The sequence below is a fragment of the Panthera pardus genome, unplaced genomic scaffold (genome assembly GCF_024362965.1).
Source record: "Panthera pardus isolate Hobbes unplaced genomic scaffold, ASM2436296v1 HiC_scaffold_8, whole genome shotgun sequence".
Classification (NCBI taxonomy): domain Eukaryota; kingdom Metazoa; phylum Chordata; class Mammalia; order Carnivora; family Felidae; genus Panthera; species Panthera pardus.
Window position 1 is genome coordinate 18,820,388 of NW_026527013.1, and position 24,610 is coordinate 18,844,997.

The window sequence follows — 24,610 nt, forward strand, 5'->3', positions numbered from 1 at the left end:
TGTAGATGCAGCTGTGACTCTGGAGGCACTGCAGCCAGAGACGGAGGGACCAGAATTTGGTACCTTGGCAGTGGGGGGGGGGCATCGAGCCCATCTCCAAATGGGCAGAGTTTCTGGGATGTGGTCTAGGCCTTCTCCATACCTGCCTCCCCAGTGTCATGAGCAAGGGCATTGTGTCTGCCCACTCCAGGGCCTAATGCACTCACTTCACAGCGACAGTCCCCTCCCACCCACCCACTTAGTCCTTGGGAAGAGAATGTGGTCTCAGGGCCCATGATGAGAGGGCAGCAGTGGCAGTAACTATGGCCTGTCTTGTGGAACCTATGTGGAGTTTTCTAGGCAGATCCTTTGCCATGGCAGCATGGCCCTTCCCCTGCCCTCATGCCACCCTCCCCCCATCTGTAAATACTTGTCATCGTGGACTCCGACAGGGTCAGAGGGACAGGCCTGACCAACTGAAACTCCTCAGAGATATCATCTCTGTCTCCCTGGGTACCAGCAGCCCTGCTGCCATGTGCACTGGGGTGGCGCTGGAGAGCCATGGAAATCGTGAGATAACTGTGTGTGTATGCATGTGAACAAGCGTGTGAATGTGTATGTGTGTGCGTGTCTGCCCCACTCAGCCTCTGGGATCAAATCAGCTCCTGCTCTCCAAGCGCAGTGCCCTGGAGAGTGGTGGCTGCCCAAAGCCTTTTCTCTGCTAGCTTCCATGTCTTGTTTTTGCTTTCCCCTCACTCCTTCCCTCCCTCCCTTCTTGCCTCTCTCCCTTTCTTTCCTTCTCTCCTTGGAGGGGGGGAAGAGTGCTGTACAAAGTGAAACAAACAAGTTTACAGTTGTAAGTGCAATGACCCGAGTCCTCCACATGACCTTGTGAATTGTGTGCCGTCCTCCTGTGCTCTGTGAGAACTCGTGGTACTTCAGTGTCCCTCCCCCTGTATTGTGACAAGGTAATTCTGTGGTATCAGAATAAAAGGACTTGATATAAACAACCTACAGACTGTCTCTGGGATGGTTTCTGAAATGGTAAGGCTTAGCCAGAGGAACAAAGCCTCAAACTTGTGACAGTCCTGTTTACAGTTAAAGGGAGAAGAGTAAAAGGGGTATGTTGTAGAAGTGTTGGCAAGGCCACAGCTAAGTCTACACCAAGCTGGACAAAAACAACGGGTCCTCCACAAACATGCTCAGGGCAGGTCCCAGGTTTGGACCTGGAGGGAGCAGTTAGTTCACTGTGCAGGTGTTGAGGGATGGTGCCTCCAAGGCGGGTGTGTCCAGGCTGTGCCTCTTTCTGGCCCCAGTTCCTGGTTAGCCAGGTGAGCAGGTGCTGCCCCCTGGTGCTGCCAACAAGCACCACACCTATCTACCTTGCTATGTCTACTCCCAACCCCTCAACTTTTGCAGGCTGCCAGACCTTAGTTCTTTCCCAACAGCATGGGTGAACCTCCTTACTAGAGTAACCCAGAGCTGCTAGAAAATTCTTAAGATACAGATAAAGGAAAAGAGTATCAGCCTCACCTCTGACCTTCCTCCAGAGTTAGTATGTTAACATGTCCTTACTTCCTGTTTTTCTTTTTCATTTTAAACAGAAGCCAGAAGGTGCAGTACCTTCTGTTTTCTAGCCTCCTGTTTATTTCTACATGTTCATCCCAGGTACTTAGACGTTTATTCTCCAATGCCCAGCCTCCAGAGAGTTGCATGATGAATTTATAGCCAGTCTATAGTACACACCCTGAAGGCTGGGCACCATGGTCCCGGTTTTCCTTAAAATAATAAATAACACTGTGGTGAACATCTTAGTTTTCAACCTTTCCACTCAGCTTGGTGGCTGCAGTCACTCTTTCCTCTCAGTTCTGGCCTTGACAGGCTTGTACATACTCGGTGGTCACAAGTGTAAGTGGCCTCAGAAAGTAGGGACTGTTCTTACTTAACTAGTCCAGTGTGGTTGATGGGGAAGGGGAAGCTGCAGTCCAGGCAAGTGGGGATCTCAGAGGCAAGGCAGAGTGCAGGAAGCCTGGTCCCTGAGGTGTGGAAGACCACCCAGGCTCAGGGTATATGGAGTAGGGGACATCGCTACTAGCCTGACTGCTGCCCAGTCTCTCCCGCCCTCCTCTGCCATCATAACCCACCCAGTCCCGTGCCACTGCGCTGAGGGAGCCTACCTACCCAGGTTCTCCTGTCCACGGGAAGTTTTCTGGTTCTGGGTGCGGCCCGACCCCCATCAGGCCCTCTGCACCCAAAAGTTTTGGATGAGGCCTGGGGAGGTAAGATCCACCCTCTCATGATCCCCAGTAAGGTGCCACTGAGCAGGGCGGTTGAGGGCTGCAAGGACAGATAGCTCTTAGAGTAGGCCTGGTGGCCGATAAGCCCAGGCGACACCGGGAGAGCTCAGCATCCGCCCTTCTTTAACCCGCACCCCAGGGCTCTGCGCGCTCCGCCAGAGGAGTGCACCTCGGTCCTTCTCTCCGCATCTACCTGGGAGCCCCTCCAGAACAGGGACTGGTACCTGCTGGTGAATGTTTGCTAAGTAATGGACCAGGAGGAACAGTCAGCCCCAGGGCCGCGGAAGATGCCTGCTGGGGCCAGCTTCAGCCTCTACCTCGCCTCTCCTGGACACGCCCTCTTCGCCTTTTCGTGAATCCGACCCTTATTTGGCTCTGCCCCGTCCCGCCCCGCCCTTATCTTCAAAGATCTGTTGATCCGCGTCCCCCCACCCCCCCAAGGCCCTGTCCTTCTTAGGGCCCACCCCCGTCCGACCTAGCTTCTTTCACCTCACTGGCTATTCCCGACTCAGACCTCACCTCCTCGCTCGAGCCACGTAACTGCTCACAGGCCCCGCACTGCCTACAGACCGATCCTGTATTCCGTTTCCTAGAGCCAGCCCCTCTACTCAGGGACTTCATTTCCTCCTCTCCTAGTACCAGGTCTGGGATTTGGCCTCAGACCAGTTCGCCCTCCCGGAAATGCCTGTTCCTTTCCTCCAGATGCCTGCCCCCACGCCCCCGGACTCCCGGGTCCAAAGCTCAGACGACTCACTCACAGAACTCGCATCCTCACCCTTGAGGTTCCGCCCCTCTGCTTAGGGTCCTCGCCCATTCGTCAGAACCCCCGCCCCTCCCACTATGCTCAGTGGCTCAACAGGCGGGGCCGTTCCTGGCTCCGCCCCCCGGAGCCTCACTTCCGGGCGCCAGCACTCGCCGCCCCGTCCCGCCCCGGCGGCCGAGCGGTATCATGGAGCGCCAGGTGAGGGCTCGGCCCGCGGTGCCCGTGGCCCCTGCAGCCCGAGCCGGGCCTGACCCTGGTGTGTCCCCTGCGCAGGTGCTGCTGAACGAGCCCGAGGAGGCGGCGGCGCTGTACCGGGGTCTTAGCCGCCAACCCGCGCTGAGCGCCGCCTGCCTGGGCCCGGATGTCACCACGCAGTACGGGGGCCGCTATCGGACGGTGCACACCGGTGTGTGTATGGAGGGGAATCGAGTGGCAGGCCCATTCCGGGGCCGTGCGCTCGCGTGGAGAGAAGGGAGATGTGGAGGGCTTTATGCTTGACAGTGCACACGAGTGTGTGGGAGAAGACGGGGCTTGGAGAACGTGGACTTAGGGGTGGGAGGGTGCACCCCTCAGAGGACCCTACATACAGGTGTATGGGGGACGCTGCTCGGTGTGTTCTGGCATGGTGCCCTTGATTGCATGAGTTGAGCGTGTGGGAGTAGAATTCAGACCGGGATACATGGTGTGGGCCTTATAGGCTCACCCCCTCAACCTATCCCCTACACGTGCCAGGCTCCTGTCAAGTTCTAGAGTGGAGGTGGTGGCTACTGGGAGCAGTAGTGATTTCTCTCTTGACATGCCATCGGCTCAGGCCTACACCTGAGTTGTGGCCAAGTGTTGTCCATCCTGCATCCAGGATATCTGGAGACAGACTGGGGAGGTGGGCTGGGCTTTCCTAGGGTGGGGGCAGTGTTGAGAGGAGCCTGTACTGGGACTGGTCAGTCTTGTTAGCAGTCTCATGCCTGTCCTCACAGAGTGGACACAGAGGGACTTGGAACGCATGGAGAACATCCGATTTTGCCGCCAGTACCTGGTGTTCCACGACGGGGATTCAGTGGTGTTCTCAGGGCCTGCAGGCAACAGTGTGGAGACCCGCGGGGAGTAAGTTTGAGGGAAGAAGCTTGTGGGCAAAACCATAGCCATCTGCAAACCTTTTATGAAAGCCTTGTGTACCATGTGTCTTGGTGCAGGTAGGGCCCTGAAGGGAGGCCAGGAGCCAGGTTCTTGCCCCTTGTAAGCTCAGTAACATGGCCTGATAAGCACTGGAGGCTTTGTCCACATTTGGGCCCGGACTAGAGCCCATGGAGCTTCAGGGAGGCTGGGGAGAGTACAGCCTCTGCACCAGGCAGGAGAGGCAAGGCCAGCTGCCGTGGTGGAGCTAGAAGGGCTGCAGGGGCTGATGTGGGACCAAAGTGTCAAGAATCTTGTCTAAGAGGTTGTGATCAATAAGGGGGCAGGATGGGGCTATCACTGTATAATCCCGAACTGCTACCTGTGTTCTCTTTAGGCTGCTGAGTAGAGACTCTCCTTCAGGCGCCATGAAAGCTGTGCTGCGCAAGGCTGGAGGCACGAGCCCTGGGGAGGAGAAGCAGTTCCTGGAGGTGAGTCTGCATGAGACCAGGTCGTGGGCAACTGGGGGCTCAGTCCCACAGATGAGGTTCTGTTGTGGGGAGGGGGACAGGTAACCTGATGCCCAGATGTCCTCAGGTCTGGGAGAAGAACCGGAAGCTCAAGAGCTTCAACCTGTCGCTGCTGGAGAAACATGGGCTTGTGTATGAGGACGGTGAGACAGCTGGCTGGTGAGCAGACAGGGTGGACAGGAGGGGCAGCCATAGCCCAGGGCTCCCCCTGATCAGCCTTCCTTGCACCCAGACTGCTTTGGCTGCCTGTCCTGGTCGCACTCGGAGACACACTTGTTGTACGTGGCAGAGAAGAAGCGCCCCAAGGCTGAGTCCTTCTTTCAGACAAAAGCCTTGGACATCAGTGGCAGCGATGATGAAATGGCCAGGCCGAAGAAGCCAGACCAGGCCATCAAGGTGCTCGTGTTCAATGGCCAGTCCAAGAAGGCCCTTCTGGGCAGCCTAGGGCTCAGCGTGCTCCCTGCCCACATTGTGCTTGCCAGAACTGGTGGGGGGGGGGGGCGCTGGCTTCTAGGGGGCAGGCAAGACAGGCTGGGCATTGACTGTCTTGTGTTCTTAGGGGGATCAGTTTGTGTTTTACGAAGACTGGGGAGAAAACATGGTTTCCAAAAGCACTCCTGTGCTCTGCGTGCTGGATGTTGAGAGCGGCAACATCTCTGTGCTTGAGGGGGTCCCTGAGAGTGTGTCCCCTGGACAGGTTAGCACTGACTTGGCCTACCCCACTCCTGGAGTCTGGGGGGCCCTGCTTGAGCCACTGCCCCTTGTTCACACTTGCCCTGGGGTTTTGTTTACAGGCATTCTGGGCCCCTGGAGACACAGGTGTGGTGTTTGTAGGTTGGTGGCATGAGCCCTTCAGGCTGGGCATCCGCTTCTGCACCAATCGCAGGTGAGGAAGCAGAGCAGGACAGGGGGCCTCACAGCTCAGGCTGGTTCTGAAGCTGAGTGTCTCTCTGGTGGTTCCAGGTCAGCCCTTTACTACGTGGACCTCACCGGGGGTCAGTGTGGTAAGTGCTGGTGCCCACCTGTGCTTTGTTGACACACACTGGCCTTGCCAGCCTGCATGATGCTCACATTTTCATCTGGTCTAGAGCTTCTCTCAGATGACTCTTTGGCTGTGTCCTCTCCCCGGCTGAGCCCAGACCAGTGTCGCGTCATCTACCTGCAGTACCCATCTCTGGTCCCCCATCATCAATGTAGTCAGCTATGTCTGGTGAGCTGGAGGTGGGCGGGGAGTGGTCAGCAAGAGGAAGGGATGGTGGATGAGAGCAGAAGGGTCAGCTTCATCTCCTCATGGGCCCCTCATGGGCACCCTTCTGTCCTGGGTGCCGTGATGGTGTGAGTTTTGCCTGTCTTCCCAGGGCCAGTCCCTGGAGGCTAAGCGTGCTGGCATGGGGGGGGGGGGGGCTTTGCTGTCAGGACTCACCACCTTGGAGCACCCTCTGTCTACGAGAATGCTCCTCCTTTTTCTTCTCATCGGCCAGGCTCTGCAAGGGGCTAGGATAAAGTGTGCAGTTAGAGTCTTAGTCCTTCCCCAAGAAGAGCTCTGGGCTCCCTGTGAAAGTCAGAGGCCCCTCCGGATGTCTGTCCAGGTCACCAGAAAGGAGATACATTGGGCTTGTCTCAGGTCCTCCCCTCCCCTGAGGCTACCCAGGGTTATCAGAGAAGAGGATGGGTACAGAGCTCTGTGCCCTCAGGATGCTGCCAGTCCCTTGGTGGGCCTGACCAGGGTGTTCTCTTGCAGTACGACTGGTATACCAAGGTGACTTCAGTGGTGGTGGACGTCGTGCCTCGGCAGCTGGGAGGTAAGGGGTGTGTCTTTGGGTGGATGCAGTGAAGCCTGCAGTTCTATTTTCCCTCCATCTGTCGTTTGCATGCAGGGCCAGCTGCCTCAGCTCTTCTTTCCTGGGTTCCGTCTGAAGTATCTGAAGTATCCCTCCCTGTTGGGCCAGCCCCATGACCAGCCTGCACAGGGAGTGGGGCCATCACCATAGGGAGCGGTTCTGATAGAAGGAAGTCAGCTGGACCAAAGCTGAGATCAGAGTGGCCCAGGCTGGCAGGGGATTTAGATGGTTTCATCCCCGTGCTGCATCTCCTCGGTAGACCTTATGTTTCCAGTGGCTGGTTAAATCCTCTGTTCCAGTGGGGTCTCAGAAAGTGCACTAGGTTGGAATGTCCTACTTGAAATGCTCCAAGCTCAAGGGTACTGCATTGTTCCACTCCCAGTCCCCACCCTAGCGTTTGTCCCATCCAAGCCTTTGAGTCAGTGGGGTCTCTGGGTGGGTAGCTCTTGGCCAACAGGGTCTGGTCACAGTCTCAAGTGTTCACTGCTTTGTTTGGGATCCTGAACCATCCCAAGGACCTGAGGGGTTATAGTCTCTTTGTTCAGGACACCTGCTCAGTTCCAGGGGTCCAGTGAACAAGATATGTTGTCTTTATCTTCTTTTGGGGTTGCAGGGATACAGTGGTGGGGATCTGGTCTGAATCCCAGCTCTGTTCCTTATTAGCTATGGGTCCTTGGGTGGTGTCCTCACCTCTTTGAGCTTCATTTATTATCTGTGTGTGGATGGATCTGTGCTTCTTTATAGCATTGTAGTGAGGGTTAAATGAGTGATATTGAAGTATGGAATTTATTCAGCCCTCTTTGCCAGGCCCTCTGCTAAACACCATAATGGACAGAAAGGTGTCATCTTGGTTGCAGCACTTGGTCCCTATCAGAGACCCAATAAGAGCAGTTCATAGGAGAGCCAGTGCTTTTCTTCCAAGCAGCTATGGTTTCTCTCAGAAGCTCTTGAACTCTGCCTCTCCTGGGTCCTCAGAGGTGTCCACCCCCAGCCCCCTCTCAGGCACCCCCTCATCACCTAGGGTATCCCCATGTGTAAGACTGCCATTCTGTCACAGCTGCAGGGGCCTCTTGTGAATTCCTCAGCAGCCCAGCCTGCCTCATAGTCTTGACCTCCCATACCTCCACTGCCAGATATAGCCCTCAGCCCTCCCATCTTTGCAGAGGACTTCTCTGGGATCTACTGCAGCCTTCTGCCTTTGGGATGCTGGTCAGCTGACAGCCTGAGAGTGGTTTTTGACTCAGCTCAGCGTAGCCGGCAGGTAAGGGGCCCTGTGTTGAGAGGCAGACTCTCTGACCAACCTCCAGGAGCCCTGGGCCTGGGGCATAGCATATGCACACTGCTAGCTGGAATTCCTAGCCATAAGGTCTTGCGAGTCCCTTCCCTGCCTGCCCCTGTCCTGGACTTACTTTTTCTTGAGGAGGCTGCTGTCTGCCCTGGTGCCCCACGACAGAACCCTTGGCCTTTCCTCCTGAGGCAAATGTGTGATTCCCCTTCTCCCAGGCATTTCCAGCTGGAGAACAAGGGCGCTGCCACTAGGGTGGGTCCCCAAACACTATACAGGGAACTGACAGAGATGGGACAGAGGCTTTCTCCCAGGAATTGGGTGGGGACACCTACAGTGTGCCAGACTTTTGAGTGTGATATCATTTGTTCCTCGTGCTACTTCAGGGGCTCGGAGGCATTCCTTGCCTTGCCCAGAGTCAGGCAGCAAGTTGTGATGGGGCTGGGATTTGAGTCCAGGCCTTCAAGCCACTACTTACTGCACTGAGGAGCTGTTGCCATAATTGCTTACAGCCCTGCCCTGGCCCACAGGTCCCTAAGAGAGGAGGTGGGAGAGGGACTCATAGGGCTCTTGGATGTGGTGCCACATGTGGGCTCCCCTTTGCTTCAGGACCTGTTTGTTGTGGACACCCAGATGGGCACTGTGACCTCCCTGACAGCTGGTGAGCAGGGCTGGTGAGCAAGCCAGCCAGGCCAGGGGTGGGACTGGGACTCCAGCACATGGGGCAGTAGTGGCACTCTGGGCCACTCTGCACCGCTGGCTGTTCTGCAGCCTTTACTGCATCTCTCAAGGACCCTGACCATGCAGAACCTTCCCAGCCAACAGACTGTCTCCCTTCTCCACTCTGCTCTGCACATCCCGGCCCTGCTTCCGCACACCCCTGCTCCTCAAACCTACAAAGTTTTCTCTTGCCAAGATCTGCCAGAGTCATCCTTCCCTGGCCTCCAAAACCTCAGAGGCGGCTCTGCCATCCCAAGGCCCATGAGGAACCCTGTGCTGGCTCCCTCATCTTCCTCTTATGTGGGCCTGTGACGCTGCCACTAAAATGTCTTTTGAGTTCTATGCCTGCCCTGACGATAGTCATTCCTCCACAAAGCTTTCAGAGTATTGTTCCTAAACTGTATCTCATGATACATTCCCTGCTTAAGAATCTCCTTGGACCCCACTGCCCAGAATCAGCAGCACTCCAACCCCCCAGGCCTAGCTGCCAGCCTTGAAGACTGTAGTCATTAAGTGGTGGGTGGACGTGCCATGGAAGTCTGTTGTGTCCCCAGATCTGGCAGTCCCTGGGCTTAGTTAGCATCTGCTGGATGAACAAGGGACTAAGCAGGAGGCTCGCCCATGGCTATGTGCAGTAGGGTGTCCTTTTGTGGGTGTCCCTTTGCTTCTCAAGGTAAAAGGGACACCTTGGTATACAGCCACCAGCCTGGGACCCTGGTTATGCAAGGAGTGGGTGGGAAAGGTGGTAGCATCTGCCTTCTCCAGGGGGGTCTGGTGGAAGCTGGAAGCTGCTGGCAATTGACCGGGACCTCATGGTGGCACAGTTCTCCACGCCCAGCCTGCCCCCAAGCCTGGTGAGTGTTGGTGGGCCCCAGACCAGGAGGTGAGGGTTCTGAGTAGGCAGAGCTCCCTAGGTCAGAGAACTGGCCTGAGTCTGACCATGGCTGGTTAGCATTTGAGAGACCAAGACGCAGGCCCAGGATGGTCCACAAGGTCTGGCACCCATTGGAACTACCAGGTGTAGGTCTGCTCTATAAAGAACAGGGTGCCTGGGAAAGTGGCCAATACTCTGACGTAGCAGAGCACAAGGAGACAGTAGAACCTAAAGGCTCAGAAGGGAGGTGTGTGTGTGTTTGTGCCTCTGTATATACCAGCTCACAACAGGAGTCTCTCTGGAGGATGTACCCTCTGGAGGTGGGTAGAAGGCCCAAGCATAATGAGAGCTGCCCACCTCCCACCCTGGGCAGAGGTAGAAGGGCAGGGAGGCAGCCAGACCACCTATGACACACTCTTTCCCCTTGGCAGAAAGTTGGGTTCCTGCCTCCTGCAGGGAAGGAGCAGGCAGTATTGTGGGTGTCCCTGGAGGAGGCTGAGCCTATTCCGGACATCTCCTGGGCCATCCGGGTACTGCAGCCACCGCCAGAGCAAGAGAATGTGCAGTATGGTGAGCTGGGCCATGGCAGAGGGACACCTTCTCCAAGTTCCCCAGCACACGGCTTCTGTGGTCACCGTTCTTGCCTCTGGTCTCACATTGTGGGGTTTCTTGGGATTACCTCTAAGAGGTTTTCTGTTCCTCTTAGGCATGGTTATGGGGAATAGCCTCTGGGTATCTGGACACCTACTCTGGGTATCAGGGCTGGGCATCACCAGGCCAAATCCTCTGCAGTAGGGAAACCAAGGCTCAAAGAAGACAGGCCTTATTTGAGGTCTCTGGCCACCCCTCATCCAAAATGCTGTTCCAACTGATTGGGGTCCTTGACTAGGGCAGGAGTGTGACTCCTGGCGTCCAAGTGTCTCAGTGCAGGCTACCTTGGCCAGATCACTCTTCCAGAGGTCAGCCCCAGACCTGCAACTACAGCTCAGGAAGCCCCTGGGCAGCAGGACTGGCTCTGCTGACTGCTGTCTTTTCCCTGCAGCCGGCCTTGACTTTGAAGCAATCCTTCTACAGCCCAGCAACCCTCCAGATAAGACCCAAGTGCCCATGGTCGTCATGCCCCATGGTAGGCACCTGGTCTAGGAGCCCCTGCCCTCCCATCACTCGTCCTAGCTGGCTCTTTCACCCTCTGCTCCATGTCTGCAGGGGGACCCCATTCATCCTTTGTCACTGCCTGGATGCTGTTCCCAGCCATGCTTTGCAAAATGGGTTTTGCAGTACTCTTAGGTGAGTGAGCAGGGCGCTGTGGCAGTGGTAAGGCTGTGGAGGGTGATGGAGTGGTCTGGTTTGTACAAGCATCATAGGTACCACCCTAGTCTCCAGGCTTCTCTGCAGCCTGGACCTGGCAACCATCACCAGGAACTGGCATGGACCAGCCTCAGGCTCCATAGGGACTTCCATGGAAAGTGCTGTGGTCACTGGGCAACAGCCTCAAATCTCTTGGCCCCTTCGCCTTGACAGTCTGTGGTACAGCTGGCCTCAAAGCCTACTTCACAGATGGGTGAAAAGAGTGTCCAGAGGGCTGGGAATGTCCCTTAATCACCCTGTCTGGTTCCTCTCTGGCTTCCAGTGAATTATCGTGGCTCTACGGGTTTTGGCCAGGACAGCATCCTCTCCCTTCCCGGCAACGTGGGCCACCAGGATGTGAAGGATGTCCAGGTAGCAGGGGCTGGGGGGTAAACCGTTAGGGTGTGCTCCATTCAGGTGGGTGGGCAGCTGGCTGCAGCACACTCTGCCCCACCCTGTAGTTTGCAGTAGAGCAGGTGCTCCAGGAGGAACACTTTGATGCTGACCGAGTAGCTCTTATGGGTGGTTCCCACGGTGGCTTCCTCTCCTGCCACTTGATTGGTCAGTATCCTGAGACCTACAGTGCCTGTGTAGTGAGGAACCCTGTGATCAACATTGCCTCCATGATGGGCTCCACTGACATCCCTGACTGGTGAGTGTGCTCCACAGGTCCCTGCCCTTCTCTGTCTCACCTCATACCCCCATGGAGCCCCTACATGCTTCAGGGCTCCTGGGGCTGCATCAGCGCAGTCTCTTACAGGTGCGTGGTGGAGGCTGGCTTCCCCTACCGCAGTGACTGCCTGCCAGACGTCAGCGTGTGGGCTGAGATGCTGGACAAGTCACCCATCAAGTATACCCCTCAGGTATACATCCCTCCCTCTGCCCAGTGTGCTGCCAATCTGTCCAGAGCCTTGGGGCCCTGCTCACTACCACTCCCCACATCCCCAGGTGAAGACACCGCTACTACTGATGCTAGGCCAGGAGGACCGGCGTGTGCCCTTCAAGCAAGGCATGGAGTATTACCGTGCCCTCAAGGCCCGGAACGTGCCTGTTCGGTGAGTGCATCAGGACAGCCCTGGCAGCTGGTGGGCAGGTGAGCAGAGAGAGCCGTCCAATCTCAGACATTGCTGCCCGACCACTACAGGCTCCTGCTCTATCCCAAAAGCACCCATGCACTTTCAGAAGTGGAGGTGGAGTCAGACAGCTTCATGAATGCTGTGCTTTGGCTGCACACGCACTTGGGCAGCTGAAGCCATGCCTCCCTGCATGAGCTGGTTGGCATAAACCACACTTTCCTCTTGGAGAGCCCCAGGGTCTGGCAGATCGGCGAGAGGATTCCTGGGCTCTGGACTCCATGGATGGGTGAGCTGAGGAATGTAGGCTATACAGTCATAATAAATGAGGACACAGAATCTGGTTCCTGCTGGTACTTTGTACCAAGCCATCCCTAACTCCAGCCTCACCCTGGGGGTTCAGAGACCATAGGCTCTGGGTGTGGTAACCTTAAGGACCTCACCTACCTCCAATGTGAGAGGGAGGGGATAGTGAGAGGCTCAGCTGCTGCCTGTCAGGGCCAACTGGGATACTCCCAGGCTAGCTGTCTCTGCAGCAGCTCCTTCTGTTAGAAACTGCCCTACACCACCCTTCTCTTACCACCAATTTGTCTAGGGAACTAGTGAGGCCCTGCTTTTCCACAGTGGCCACAGGCTAAGGTAGTCCTAAAAACCAGGTCTCCTAACCCAGCTATGCTGGGCTTGAACCACGTGCATACAGCAACTGATTTCCTAGCAGAGGCTAAGAAGCATCCTGCACAGATGTAAAGAGGAGAGGCAGCTTTATGTCTGACAACAACCTTTGTTCTCTCTCCAAAGTAAACGGGATTGAAGGCTGGGCCTAGCCCAGCCGCATGACCTTGTGAATCCAGTCCGTAAACACAGAGACACGCATGAAGATGGCTGGCCAGCGGGGCCGGGCGCACACTCGGTTGGGGATTATAATTCCCTCCAGGACCCAGCAGTCATGGGTAAAGCAGGCAAGTGGGCCTCCGTAGTCACCCTGGTAGATGGAAGAACTGGTAAGAGAGCCCTAGGCCAAGGCAGAGACTAGCCCCCTTGTGGATAAAGTAGTCCATTTTCAGCTTCCCAGACCCTCCCTGAGCTGGGAATGGGACCCTGGTACAGACCTCACAGGCTCCCACAGGGGCCAAGAGTCCCTCAGTGCACATCTCACTCTCCCGTATGCGTCCTCGGTGCTTGATGTTACATTCCTGGTTGGAGATGACATTCAGCGAGGCCACATTCAGGACTTTGTTATTCCCTGTACCTACAGTAAGAGGAATGGGAAGGAGAGGGCCTCTGGATAGAATTTGAGGCTAGGCCTCCTGCCTGGGGTAGTCCATGCCGCTGTGCTGTGCTTTTTCTTACCTTTGGTCTCACCCCAGCCTGCGATCTCACACTTGGTACCTGGTGGCACCACATACCTCTCGGGGGGCAGGCAGATGAGTGCCACTCGCTGGTTCAGGGTCACAGGTCTTTAATGGGAAATGAGGGCACTCAGGATGTGAGCCCCCAAGGGTCAGCCCCACCTCACACCTTCTTGACTTGTCACACACCTCTCCAGCTTGAGCAGAACAAGCTGGGAGCCGGAGGGCCCACACACCATCTTGGCCACTGGGACCTGCTGCAGGCCTGGCTCTCCTGGCTGTGGGTTCTGGAACAAGGTGCCCAACCACACCTCATAGCCCATGAGAGGCATATGGCTGGGGGAGAAGCTCTGCTAGATCAGTCATGACACGCAGCCTGCTGCCCCAAGGCTCACCTGGGAAAGGTGGCTAAGGAGAAGAAGAAGGCAGGGGGGTGGGACTGGGTCCCCAAATCCAAGGGAGGCTCACCAGGAGGAGAAGCACTGCCGGGCCGTCAGTACCCACTGCTCCTTCACTAGGGAACCCCCGCAGAAATGCTGGCCCTGCCTGGAGGAGTAGAGATTAGGAGAAAACAGTGAGTTCTGGGACACAGGCTGGACCTGCCATCTCTTGGCCAGGACCTCTGAGGCCAGGGACAGGTTCCCACTCCCCTGGCATTAGCACGGAGGATATATCCTCAGCTCCTCTCTTGAGGAGAGGCAGTGTGCCTCACCGATTGCGCAAGCTGACTGTCCAGGGCGAGTTCCCAGGCTGGCCCCCCACCACACGCAGCTTGGAGCGCTGCTGGTCCAGGCGGGTCACCCTCTTGCCACACTTCTCAAACACCACCTGGTCTGGGGGACAGGATGGGCCGCGGGAAACTCCCAACTAGATGGAGGCCCCAAAGAGACCCCAACCCACACCTGGTCCAAGTGCATACCTGGGGGCTCCAGGATGGACGGTGGTTGGTCGTCATCTGAAAGAACCAAGTTCACCTGCGTTGAGGGAGCCAGCCTTCATTGGTGGAGACTGGGGGCGGGGCCCCGAGGGAGGGTCACTTACGGCAGCGTCGCAGTGCACAGTAGTCGAACGGAGTACCCGGGTCCGTAGTGTAGCACCAGGGCCCATGGCTATCCCTGTCCGGGTTCCGGCAAAAGTTCTCCTCCAGATGCGCGTGGGGGGCAGAGGTGGGTGTGAACCTGAGTGGGCAAGGGAGTAAAATCCTAGCAGGGTAATCCTGACCCTGCCGGGCTCCAGTTGGAGAGGCTACGGCGTGCCGCTTTAGGGTTCGGCAGGGGAGGGGCCGGGCGCGCGGGCCGACTCACTGCGGCTTGTGTGGCCTCTCTGTGGACCAGTGCTGGCACGGGACACCTTTGCGGGTCCTGTTGACCAAGCCGCGGTACCGCTCCCCCACGCCGTGGTAGCAGTCTGTGACGGGCGGGGATGGCTACTGGCGAGTTCTCGCCCCAGCCCTCCCGCTCCAGGCCTCCAGTTTCAGCTTGGGCCTTACCCTCAGGCCGCACGTCGTCGGCGCAGCGCCGGATCTGGTAACAGAAGGCCACGCGCATGCCAGGCCGTGACGTAAAGCACCAAGGCGCTTCCGAGCCGTCGGGGTTCCGGCAGAAGTTCTCCCGAAGGTCCCTGGGCGGGCGCTTCCCTCAGCTCTTGGTGGGGCCCATCCCGCGGGCCAGCCAGCCTTTGACTGGAACCCCGCCCCCCCCCCCCCCCCCGGCCCCCGTCTTTCTTCAAGCGCCGCCCAGGACCCCTCTCCTAACGTCCCCGCCGCAGGAGCACGCCCCCAGCGGCGGCCCGCCACCTCACTTGCATGCGTATTTCTCCGGAGCAAAACGATGCTGATGGGGGTTCTGCGCGTCCCACCGCTGGCAGGGTACGCCCGCGGCGGTGGTGTTGGCCGTGCCCCTGTAGCCCTCGCCCTTCCCGCGGAAGCAACTGAGCGTCGTGGCCTCGTGGCGCGGCTGTGCCTCCGACCCTTGGATGGACCAAGGCTGGTCGGAGCCTGAGCGGGAGCTGAGACCCGGGCTGGGGCTGAGGCCGAGGCCAACTCCAGTGGGTCCACCTCCGGGTCACGCCCAGTCGCTCCTCTTTCCCCAGTCAGGCCACGCCCCCACGTTTCCTGGGTGCCCTCCCAGGCCCCGCCCCCGTGCCCTACCGCAGCGAGGGAGGTCGCAGAACTCTCGCTCCACCTTCGGGTCGGTGGTATAGCACCAGGGCCGCTCGGAGCCGTCCGGATTCCGGCAATAGTTGTCGTCCAGATCTTTGTCAAGGAACCTGAGGGCGGTAGCAGGGCGTGAACAAAACCCCGGGACTCGGGCACTGCCTGTCCCCTGCTATTTACCTGGCCCAGCCCCTGGAGTCCTGGCCCCTCCCCTAGCCTGGCCCCCTAGGTGCCGAGCCCGCGCACACGTACTTGCCGGGCTCAAAGGGGTGCGCGTGTGGACGCTGCAGGTCCCAGCGCTGACACTCGCGTCCCGACTCGGTGCGGTCCACTGCGCCGCGATACTCCTCGCCATTGCACCAAACGCAAGCGGCTGGAGAGACAGTGCCGGTGGGTTCGTGGACGGGCGTGGGCATGTTCCTCACTCCAGTTTGGACCCAGAGCGGCTTACCTTCCCGGCAGGACTTGATGCCGCAGGTCTGGAAGCGCACTGCAGGGTCTGTCGTGTAGCACCAGGGACCTCCTGGGTCCCCGTCGGGGTTTCGGCAGAAGTTCTCCTCCAAGCCGTTCCGGAGTGTGGGCGTGTACCTGGTGCAGAGAGCAGCAATTCAATGCGTGTTGGGGTGGGGGCAGGAGCCAGCCGGGCAAGGACAGAGGGGAGGTGTCTTACTTGTGGTCATTGGGGAACCTATGGTTCCAGCGCTGGCAGGGTAGGCCGCCAGTGGTGATGGCCACCGTACCACGGTACTTGACCCCATTGTCCATGACGCAGGTCCGCACATAGTCTGGGAGCAAGAGGCCCATTGTCAGTAAGTCCTGAGGCCTCAGCAGCCCTATCCATGGCCCACCCTTCTCCACAGCCACTTACCTTTCTTTTGGAAGAGATCACAGCGCCCTGAACGTTGCAGCTGTGTATAGGGTGAGTATTGGGTCCATGGCAGCAATTGGCAGCCGTGGCTGCTCACATTGTAGTGGAAGGCCCTGGGAGGACAAGGCACAGAGTCACCCAGGTTCCTCTGCCACCCAGTCTTATCTAGTCCTGTGGCCACTCACCTGCAGTCCAGTAGGGGCCCGCAACGCCCTGCACACTCCTCAGCATCTGCCACATGTTCTTGCCAAGGCCCAGGCCCCACTGCATGTAGCAGGTGTTGCAGCTCTGTACCCCGGAGCACCTGGAAGTCATTCAAGGGCGAGCGCTGCCCTGCGGGGATGGGCATGCATGTCAATGCATTTATATCAGCACATCCATGCTTGGTTCATTCAGGGGATCAAAGCTACAAGGCCTCTGGGATGGACCCTGTGGGTACGTTCAAAGGTCACACCCCTGTACAGGGTGGGAGAAGCAGGCCCAGACGTGGTAGTTATCAACAGTGGGCAAAGTACTAGGCTCAGGTCTAAAGCCTACACTTTATGAGAGCAGTGGGTGGTGGTGCCTGCCCTATGGAGCTCATTTCATCTCCCAGATGAGAATGCTAAGGCTCAGGGCTGTTAAATTACCCTGCAAAGACTCAATCCAGGCATTCTGAGTCCAAGTCTGAGCTCTCATCAGCTCTAGGGCATACGTTAGGTTAGAGGGTTAGATGAGGCTCATGAGGGATAATTGCCTGCACGTGTGCATGCATCTGTGCAGTTTCAATGCTGCCTCAGTGCTACAACAGATGTTCTAACTCAGGCCTGAATAGGCAGGGGCTGCCCAGCTCCGCACAAGAAGCCAAGAGCACTCATTGCTCCATGCCTAGTGGGAAAGTGAGCTCCTGGCTTGAATGGCAGGCTGGGCCTAGCTAGGGCTGACTCCTTCCTGAAGGCAATTGGGGATCAGGGAGCGGGGCACTCACCAGGGACCCTTGAACACTGTGTCAGAAGCAGCAGCAGTGGGAACCACCCCATTCTCCTGGCTGGAGGCTGCACTGTGACCCACCACAGCCGCATCCGGGAAGTTGTGAAACCTGTCCCTACGGGATTGGGTGGCTCTGCCTCCACACCCCCACCCCAGGCCTGCTAGAGCCTGACCTGAGACCCAGTGGCAGGAATGGGGGTGGAGCCAGGCCTCAGGCCCCCTGGGTGAAATGTCAGGCCCCTTACTCTGGCCTATGTAGTGGGCAGGTGCTGGAAAGTTTCAGTGGGGACACTTGATGTGCCCTGGGGTAGGGATGGAGACACCCTGAAGCTCACATTGCTCTGAAGGGGAAGTTAGTGTGGACATAATTGCTGCCAGAGGCTGGGGAGCCCCTGGGTGGTGTGATATTAATCTTTTCTGAGCCTCAGCTTTTCCTCGTAAAGTGGCAAATGTTCCCTGACCCAGCCTCAAAGCGGCCTTCCCCTTTTGCTGTCTTATCTGCCCCAGCTGTAGGCAGGTCAGCCCACGCCCCTGGCAGCAGGGCCCAGAGAGGCTCCCCTCGCCTTGCCATAGGTGCCATCCCAGGAAAGGTAAGCGAGGCGACCTGTCTGGCCTGAATGGAAGTGGGGGTGACAGGTAGCAGGGACCTTGGCAGATAGCCTTTCAAATGTCCTAGCAACCTCTGGGCTGGGCCTCCGGGTATGGGTAGGAGTTGCGATAGGCGGCCTGGGGCTCCAGTTAGTACATAGCATTCCGACCCGGCTAGGCTAGGTGCTTCTCTTGCGCAGGCGGGGGTCAGAGGCGGTTGGGCTGTCCGGCGACGCAGAGGCCCTGAACTACCCGGCTGGAGGCCGCGAGGGGGCTCCCTCGAGGACGCCCGGCGCTGACTGGTGCGCCTGCGCGGCAGGCGCGCGGTTTGGCCCTGGAGGCGCGCCGTAGACAAGAGGCTGGGCGGATGTTGTGAGCCGGGGCGCCGCGGCCGAGGCTGGGGGTGAGTGAGGGGCGGCTAGGTTCCGAGCCGGGCGGGTCCCCGCGGCTTCCTTCGCAGCTGCGGCCGGCCCAGCGAGGGTGCTCACAGCTCAGGGCTTACAGCCTGTGATGCGAGACTCCGGGCTGGAGTTGACCTGAAGGTTCCTCCGGAGCTTGGGGCCGGGCGGGGGCGACTTGGGGGAGACATGCGCTGCTCTTCGCGTCCTTGGGCTCCGAGATGGGGTCGGTTCGGTCCGGAGCCCGGATTCCTCGGCGGGGCTGGACAGGATCGACGTGGCAGGGAATCCCCGAGCAAAGTCATGGTCCGCCTATCACCTGGGTCCTCAGCACCTGACACCCGGAGTGGATGTCTGGAAGGTTTGCTGATTAAATGAGTGATCAGGTCTAATCTGCCCTGCACCTACTCTGGTATGAGAGGCGCAGCGGTCATGGATGCCAGCGGAGGGCCCGTGGTAGGCGGCAAGGCGGGACAGTCACCTTCTCGAGGGGCGGGCGTGGTGCAGACTGAATGGGCAAGGGTGTGTGGTGGGAACGGAGGACCTGTTTGAGGTGAGATAAGGAACTGGGCTGCGGAGGAGGGAGTGCAGTCTAAGGCAGTGCTAGAAGGCCAGGCTGTAGACCAGCGCTAACAGAACTTTCTGTGATGATGGAAATGTTCTGTTTTTAGTGTCTCGTACAGTAACCACTAACCATATGTGGCTGCTGAATCCTTGAAATGTGCTTAATATAACTGAGAAGTTGAATTCTTAATTTTTATGTTTTAATTCAAATTTAAATAGTCACATATGGCTAATGGCTACTGTATTGGGGACAGCACAGCTGTAGATCAGTGAGGCAGTTACCAGCGACTTAGTGCATCTGCAGCTGCAGCAACACCATGACATGTAAGGGATGGACAGCACTGGGAAGACCAGCAGGGTCTGCAATGATAGCTGGGTGGTGCTCTGATGGAGCTGAGATGATGGATGAGAGGCTGTGTGTGTGAGTGGGAGCAAGACAACTAGCAGGCCTTTGGAAAAGAGAAGGGAAGATCCTGGCCTTAGGTATCAGTAGGACTTGTAGGTGGAGATGGCCCCAAGCCCTTGGATGATGGACCACACTTGGGGAATGTGGTGTAGGGTTCTCTCTACTGGGAATGAGCTAGACCTAGTGTGGCTTACAACTGAGAAGGATACAGGGTCTCTGTCTCTAGGCCACCTCACTTTGGACAGTTTGGTCTGATTTTCCTGGGGTTGAGACATTTAGTTTGGTTTAACAAACCTATATCTGGCAACTGCTCTCCGTTGGGCTCTGTGCTGAGCACTGGAACATGGTGGAGCCCTGTGTAGGAAGCTGGGAACCCCTGGTTTCTTGCCCCGGGTTGGTTTGTGTGTGAGTGTGCATGTACCTGGCCTCACCTGCTCCCAAGCTTTCTTGCTGCCCCAGAACTGAGGTGGGTATGGGGGCCCTTGGTTGGCCTCAAATAGATAGGCTCTGCCTCCGGCTCAGCCCCCAGGACCGCTGGCTGCCCAGAAGAAATGAAGGATGGCATCTAAGGGGTCCAGCATGTCTTTCTCCCGCAAGAGCTATCGGCTGACATCAGATGCTGAGAAATCCAGGGTCACAGGTAAGGGCTGACGTGTCTGGGAGGAGGCTCCTTGTGTTGAGGGAAGGAGAAGGAAAAGACAAAAGCGGTAAAGTCCCAGGTCTGGTGAGCTCCAAGCCTTGCTGCACCCCTTGTACCTGTGAGCCAGCTCTTCTCCATCAGCCGCGATGGAGCAGTGCACCCAACATGACTGCTCTTGTGACCCCTGTGGCTAGCCTAGGACCAGGAGCCTGTAGAGCCAGCCCAGTCTAGGAGCTTACACTGACTGTGTGACCCTTCTCTTCTTCTGCCCTGTGGCACAGGTATTGTGCAGGAGAAACTACTGAATGACTACCTGCACCGCATCTTTTCCTCTCCTGAGCATGCGCCCACCGCAGCCACCAGCAGGTATGGCCATGTGGGTAGCCCCTGACTCCAAAGGACCAGCCCAGAGCCTCTGGGTAGGCTGGCTTGGGTTCTGTTCTCCCTCTACCGCTCCTGGCTGTGACACCTCTGGCCAGAGAGTCTGCCTTCTGGACTCTGCATCTTCATCTCCTCTGGCCGTGTTAGTACTTTCTTTCTGAGGGTGTTGTGGAGGTTAGGGAAGTGGTACACATTCAGTCCTCAGGAGAGCACCTCACTCCTACTCCACAATCAGCATCTGGTCCCCACATGCACCTGCCTGCACATCTGTCCCACCCCAGTCCTCTGTAGCTGCCACCTGAACCTATAAAGTGCAGACCCTACCAAGCCCCTTTTCCTTGAAAGTTGAGTACATTATTGTTCCTAAAAAAGTTACAAGTGCACTTGAGCAGAAACTTAGAAGAAGAGAAAACGTCTGTGTGTCTTGTTCTAACTTGACCATTTGAGCATAATTTTTCTGTTTTTCTTACCTTGTGATGTGTATAGTTTGGATTATGCTGTATAGACTTTTTTTAAAGTTTTCTGTCACCTTCAGTTCTTTTTAAAGTTTTATTGAGAAATAATTGACATATAATGAACTACATGTATTTGAAGGGTAAAATTCAGTAAGTTTTTATCCAGATAACCTGTTAAACCATTATTGCCATCGAGATAGTGGATCGATCCCACACCTCGAAAAGTGTATAGAAGTTTAGATTCTATCTTTGTCATTAAACATTATCTCCTGAGTGTTTATTTTCTGTATTACAAATTAATCTTGGTGGGCATCTTTTAGGGCCAGGGGTCTGTTGTAGCCTTTAGCACTGCCCTGGTTTAGAGGAGCTTTTGCTTTTGTAAACAGTGCCGCTGTGAGGATGCCCAGGGTTGGAATCATGGGCTGGAGCATTTGAACTGCAGTCACTTTTAAGACTCTTGCTACATTACTTCTTCAGAGGGTCACGTGGATTCTGCCTTCCTGCAGTGAGGCATGGGTGTCCCTATCTCTCAGCCCTCCTACCAGCTGGGCTCTCCTGCCTTCCACAATCTCTGCTCTCTGGGCAGCCACAAAGGGCAGTGCTGTTGCGTCTTCCATTTAAATGTCTGTGGTGGCCATAGGATTCCTACTTACGGAGAGCTACTGCCCACCTCCACTCCAGCCCCATTCCTGGCCTGTTTCCAAGGCCATCTGATCCCTACCTCATGTGATATCAGAAATGGTCCTGCTGCCACTGCTTCTGTGGCTGCCAGGAGGGAGAGCAGGTGGCAGGGCCATCAGTCAGTGCTTGTGTGGATGCAGAGCCCTGGGCTGGGACATAGGCGATCCAAAAAGGGCAGGCAAGTGCTGGGTTGGCCAAAGGACAGTGCTGCAGGCACTCGCTGAGGCTGAGCTGCCCCCAGCTGCTCTTGAGAGCAGGCAAAGAACTAGAGCAGGCCTCCCAAGTGGGGGCCGGTAAGCACTGCCATGACAGAAGGCTTTATCCTTGGGCCTGTTGGGGTGTTTAGAGAGGAGGTTGACTGGAACTTTCCAAGCTACTGGTGGGGCACCCCATTGCATGGCTGCCACTTGACCTTGGCTTGGGGGTTAGTAGGAATGGGGAAGAGGATTCACGCCTCTCTACCTCTGGCAGCTGAGTAGTAGCTCACAACTGGGGAACATGTGGTTCCTGAGCCAGGTGAAGCTACTTTGCCAGAGAGTTGGTGCTTTGGCCCATCTATGTCCCTTCCAGAGCCTACCCTCTAGACCATTGAATGGAGAAAGTGCTGGGATCAGAGGTGGCAGAGAGGTGCCAGCAGTCTGTGGGCTGCGTCCAGATGGGCACTGGTCTCTGTTCTACTCGAGCCCTGCTAGTTACTGCCACCCCATTCCCTGCTATTCTTAGCAGCTGTACTCAGGACAGGGCTGGCCAGCATCAGACAGAGGCCTTTCTCCTCTGAGCATGTGTGCTGGGTATATAAGGGGGCCACTCAGATTTCCCCAGCCCCTCTGGCTGGGGCTGATGGCAGATAGGCAGGCCAGGTGCTCTAGTTTCCTATACAGGTGGGTACAGGACAGAGCCAGCTAGCAACTCAGAGGGCTCAGCCCTTCATCCTCCCAAGACATGTCTCATTCAACACAAACTTCCCTGGCTGGGACCACAGGCCTGGGATCAAGGGCTGGCCTAGCTGTCATTGGTATAGGCTGCCTTGGGGATTGGTACTTCTCCCAGCCTTCCTCTCCCAGGCAAAGCAACAGATCCTTCTTTAGGGGTGGGTAGGTTATGGGCCATGCAGGGAGCACACATTATGCCTTGGAATCTTCATAGCATCTCTGACATACAGCTATGTTCCCTTTTTACAGATGAGGGAATTAGGGTTGAGGAAGGGCTCTTTTTTTTTTTTTTTTTTTTTTTTTTTATGGAACACTTCACGAATTTGCGTGTCATCCTTGCACAGGGGCCATGCTAATCTTCTCTGTATCGTTCCAATTTTAGTATATGTGCTGCCGAAGTGAGCATTTTTTTTTTTTTTTTTTTTTTTTTTTTAAAGTCCTGAGGTACACCACATTGGACTGGTACTTTTTAGTTTAGTGGGTAGTCCAGCCTTCTGACCCCCCCCCCCCCCTGCATTCAAGAATATAGGACTAGGCACAAGCCTTTTTCTGGAATCTAGGCAGCCACTGTCCGAAGCTCAGAGGAAAGGGAGTAGGAGAGGGGTTTAGTGTCATCTGACTGGTTTCAAGGACTTTTGGGCCCCTCGCAGCCTCTTGCTCTCCCCAGGAAACCCCTGAACTTCCAGAACCTGCCAGAGCATCTGGACCAGCTGTTACATGTAGACAATGAGGATGAGGAGAGCCAGGGTATGTGGCAGCTTCTGGAATGGGATTGGGGGAGCCAGGCTGGGCCCTGGAGGCCCTGGGGGCTGCCTTGGGGAACACAGTATCCTCTATGCATTCTGTCAGACCCTGTGCCCTGCCTGACCCCACACCTACCTTTCCCTTTCAGGACAGGTTGAAGGGCGGCTTGGCCCATCCACTGTGGTCCTGGACCACACAGGTGGCTTCGAGGGGCTTCTTCTGGTGGATGATGACCTCCTAGGGGTGAGTGAGGGCAAGGCGAGGCCCCAGGTCCAAGCCCCTCCTGACAGCCCCAAGCTGCTCCTGATGTGGCCTTGGTCTCTCTATCCTTTTTTATGGGGCTGCAGCCACAAACCCCTCCTGATGTGCTCATTGAGTCCTCAGCCCCCAAACCCTCCTGATACAACCCTAAAACCTACTCGGTGCAACTCCAGCCCCAAGCTGTTCCCATCACAGCCATGAACCCCTCCTCTCATGCTGCCACCCCTCCCACCCTGTTCAGGCTCAGTGCGGTATTGACTAGAACAGGCAGGCACCACCAATACAACCCGCGTTGAGGATGGGGCCATTCCTCTTTGGGGAGGCACTCTGTGTGCCCGAGAGGAGGCTCACCATCTCTACTCTTCACCCAGGTGATTGGACACAGCAACTTTGGTACTATCCGCTCAACCACGTGTGTGTATAAAGGTGAGACCATGCTCTGGCCACCATGCTGTGGCCCAGGTTGTTGGGAGGGGATCTGTGGGCCCAGGTCTGAGGCAGGAGGCAGTCTTTTTCTATCTGCTAGGCCTGACTTGGTTTATTCCAGGGAAATGGGTCTACGAGGTGCTCATCTCCTCTCAGGGACTCATGCAGATTGGCTGGTGCACTATCAACTGCCGCTTTAATCAGGAGGTACGTGTGAGAGAGGCCCCCTCCTAGGGAGACATGCTGCTGCAGGCCTCATCAGGGCTCCGGCAACCCACCAGACCACATGAGGTCTGCTTGGAACTGTAACCCGACTGCCCTCTGGAGGAGGAATGCGTCCCACCCTGCCCTAGGACAACAGCAACCCAGGCCAGGAAATCACTCCTTCCCTCAGAGCATCAACCCTTTTCTCTAGAACTCTGTGGGTGCAAGGTTGACGGCTGGTGGGCTCTGGACCTCACAGACCCTTCTTCCCTAGGAGGGGGTTGGAGATACACACAACTCCTATGCTTATGATGGCAACCGGGTACGCAAGTGGAATGTGACCACAACGAATTATGGCAAGGTGAGGGCCAAGACCCCTGGAACCCGCTTGCCCCATGTTCATCCTCACAGCTTGGGTGGGAGCCACCAAATAGCCACAAGAGACTGTAGGGCAAAGGGAGAGGGCAGAGACTCAGGTGCTCTGTACTTATGGCCACCTACCCTGAGGGGTAGTGGAGACACAGCCAGGGGGCAGAGCGGGCAAGCTGCTGGGCTTCTGTATGTCTGTAAGGCCTCCTCCCCTGGCAGGCATGGGCAGCGGGAGACATCGTGAGCTGCCTGATCGACCTGGACGATGGCACTCTGTCCTTCTGCCTGTGAGTCTCCTGCCTCTTCCCACAGGCCTGGCCTCTGGGACCTCCCTGAGCTGCCCTCAGCTTCCCAGTCCCTTTAAGGGGGCCAGGCCGACTTTAATAGCCTGAGGGTGGACA

At 56.8% G+C, this 24,610-nt stretch overlaps 3 protein-coding genes and 1 non-coding gene across 13 annotated transcripts in view; 2 read left to right on the forward strand and 2 right to left on the reverse strand.

Moving 5' to 3' along the window:
• Nucleotides 1-3,108: 3,108 nt before the first annotated feature.
• APEH (acylaminoacyl-peptide hydrolase) lies at nt 3,109-12,158 on the forward strand. 2 transcript variants are annotated; one of them, XM_053897144.1, is made up of 22 exons: nt 3,109-3,237; nt 3,313-3,445; nt 4,014-4,140; nt 4,547-4,640; nt 4,747-4,822; nt 4,912-5,075; nt 5,239-5,376; nt 5,474-5,565; nt 5,643-5,683; nt 5,768-5,889; nt 6,421-6,481; nt 7,684-7,781; nt 8,415-8,466; nt 9,291-9,379; nt 9,831-9,969; nt 10,442-10,525; nt 10,606-10,686; nt 11,030-11,118; nt 11,208-11,398; nt 11,507-11,609; nt 11,695-11,801; nt 11,891-12,158. In XM_053897144.1, the coding sequence occupies exons 1-22, from the start codon at nt 3,226-3,228 to the stop codon at nt 11,994-11,996; spliced, it is 2,199 nt and encodes a 732-aa protein (XP_053753119.1). In that variant the 5' UTR covers nt 3,109-3,225; the 3' UTR covers nt 11,997-12,158. The 2 variants fall into 2 exon arrangements, with proteins under 2 accessions (XP_053753119.1, XP_053753120.1); XM_053897145.1 differs by lacking the exon at nt 5,239-5,376.
• Nucleotides 12,159-12,563: 405 nt separating this feature from the next.
• On the reverse strand, nt 12,564-17,953 carry MST1 (macrophage stimulating 1). Of its 5 annotated transcripts, none has more exons than XM_053897146.1 (18): nt 17,159-17,953; nt 16,377-16,524; nt 16,192-16,304; nt 15,994-16,108; nt 15,775-15,911; nt 15,580-15,696; nt 15,318-15,436; nt 14,969-15,137; nt 14,658-14,788; nt 14,473-14,594; nt 14,210-14,346; nt 14,088-14,123; nt 13,881-14,001; nt 13,637-13,714; nt 13,358-13,504; nt 13,170-13,276; nt 12,929-13,068; nt 12,564-12,801 (listed from the first exon to the last, which is right to left on the reverse strand). In XM_053897146.1, exons 1-18 carry the CDS (start codon nt 17,250-17,252, stop codon nt 12,640-12,642), a joined length of 2,193 nt encoding a protein of 730 aa, XP_053753121.1. In that variant the 5' UTR covers nt 17,253-17,953; the 3' UTR covers nt 12,564-12,639. The 5 variants fall into 5 exon arrangements, with proteins under 5 accessions (XP_053753121.1, XP_053753123.1, XP_019272380.2 ...); XM_053897148.1 differs by having other exon boundaries at nt 14,473-14,575; nt 14,969-15,153; XM_019416835.2 differs by having other exon boundaries at nt 14,658-14,691; nt 15,576-15,696.
• An 82-nt stretch (nt 17,954-18,035) lies between these two features.
• Nucleotides 18,036-24,610, forward strand: part of RNF123 (ring finger protein 123) — a 29,582-nt gene continuing 23,007 nt past the window's right edge. For 3 of the 5 annotated variants that reach the window (XM_019416831.2, XM_019416825.2, XM_019416829.2), the window contains exons 1-9: nt 18,036-18,151; nt 19,639-19,756; nt 20,038-20,122; nt 22,873-22,952; nt 23,098-23,192; nt 23,582-23,636; nt 23,758-23,843; nt 24,115-24,201; nt 24,429-24,496. In XM_019416831.2, the coding sequence (XP_019272376.1) occupies nt 19,675-19,756; nt 20,038-20,122; nt 22,873-22,952; nt 23,098-23,192; nt 23,582-23,636; nt 23,758-23,843; nt 24,115-24,201; nt 24,429-24,496 (638 nt within the window). In that variant the 5' untranslated portion in view covers nt 18,036-18,151; nt 19,639-19,674. The other 2 variants (XM_019416827.2, XM_019416826.2) reach the window with 2 other exon arrangements.
• On the reverse strand, nt 22,505-22,611 carry LOC128775723 (U6 spliceosomal RNA). The gene has a single exon (XR_008420703.1). It is a non-coding gene; the product is annotated as a U6 spliceosomal RNA (small nuclear RNA).

Coding starts and splice junctions, on each gene's coding strand:
- APEH (XM_053897144.1), top strand. Junction 5,890..6,420: donor AATGTAGTCAGCTATGTCTG/GTGAGCTGGAGG, acceptor GTTCTCTTGCAG/TACGACTGGTATACCAAGGT. Junction 8,467..9,290: donor TGTGACCTCCCTGACAGCTG/GTGAGCAGGGCT, acceptor TGCCTTCTCCAG/GGGGGTCTGGTGGAAGCTGG.
- MST1 (XM_053897146.1), bottom strand. CDS start 17,252: ATGCGGCTGTGGTGGGTCACAGTGCAGCCTCCAGCCAGGAGAATGGGG. Junction 15,912..15,993: donor AGGTTCCCCAATGACCACAA/GTAAGACACCTC, acceptor TCTCTGCACCAG/GTACACGCCCACACTCCGGA. Junction 14,347..14,472: donor GAGAGGCCACACAAGCCGCA/GTGAGTCGGCCC, acceptor TTGCCCACTCAG/GTTCACACCCACCTCTGCCC.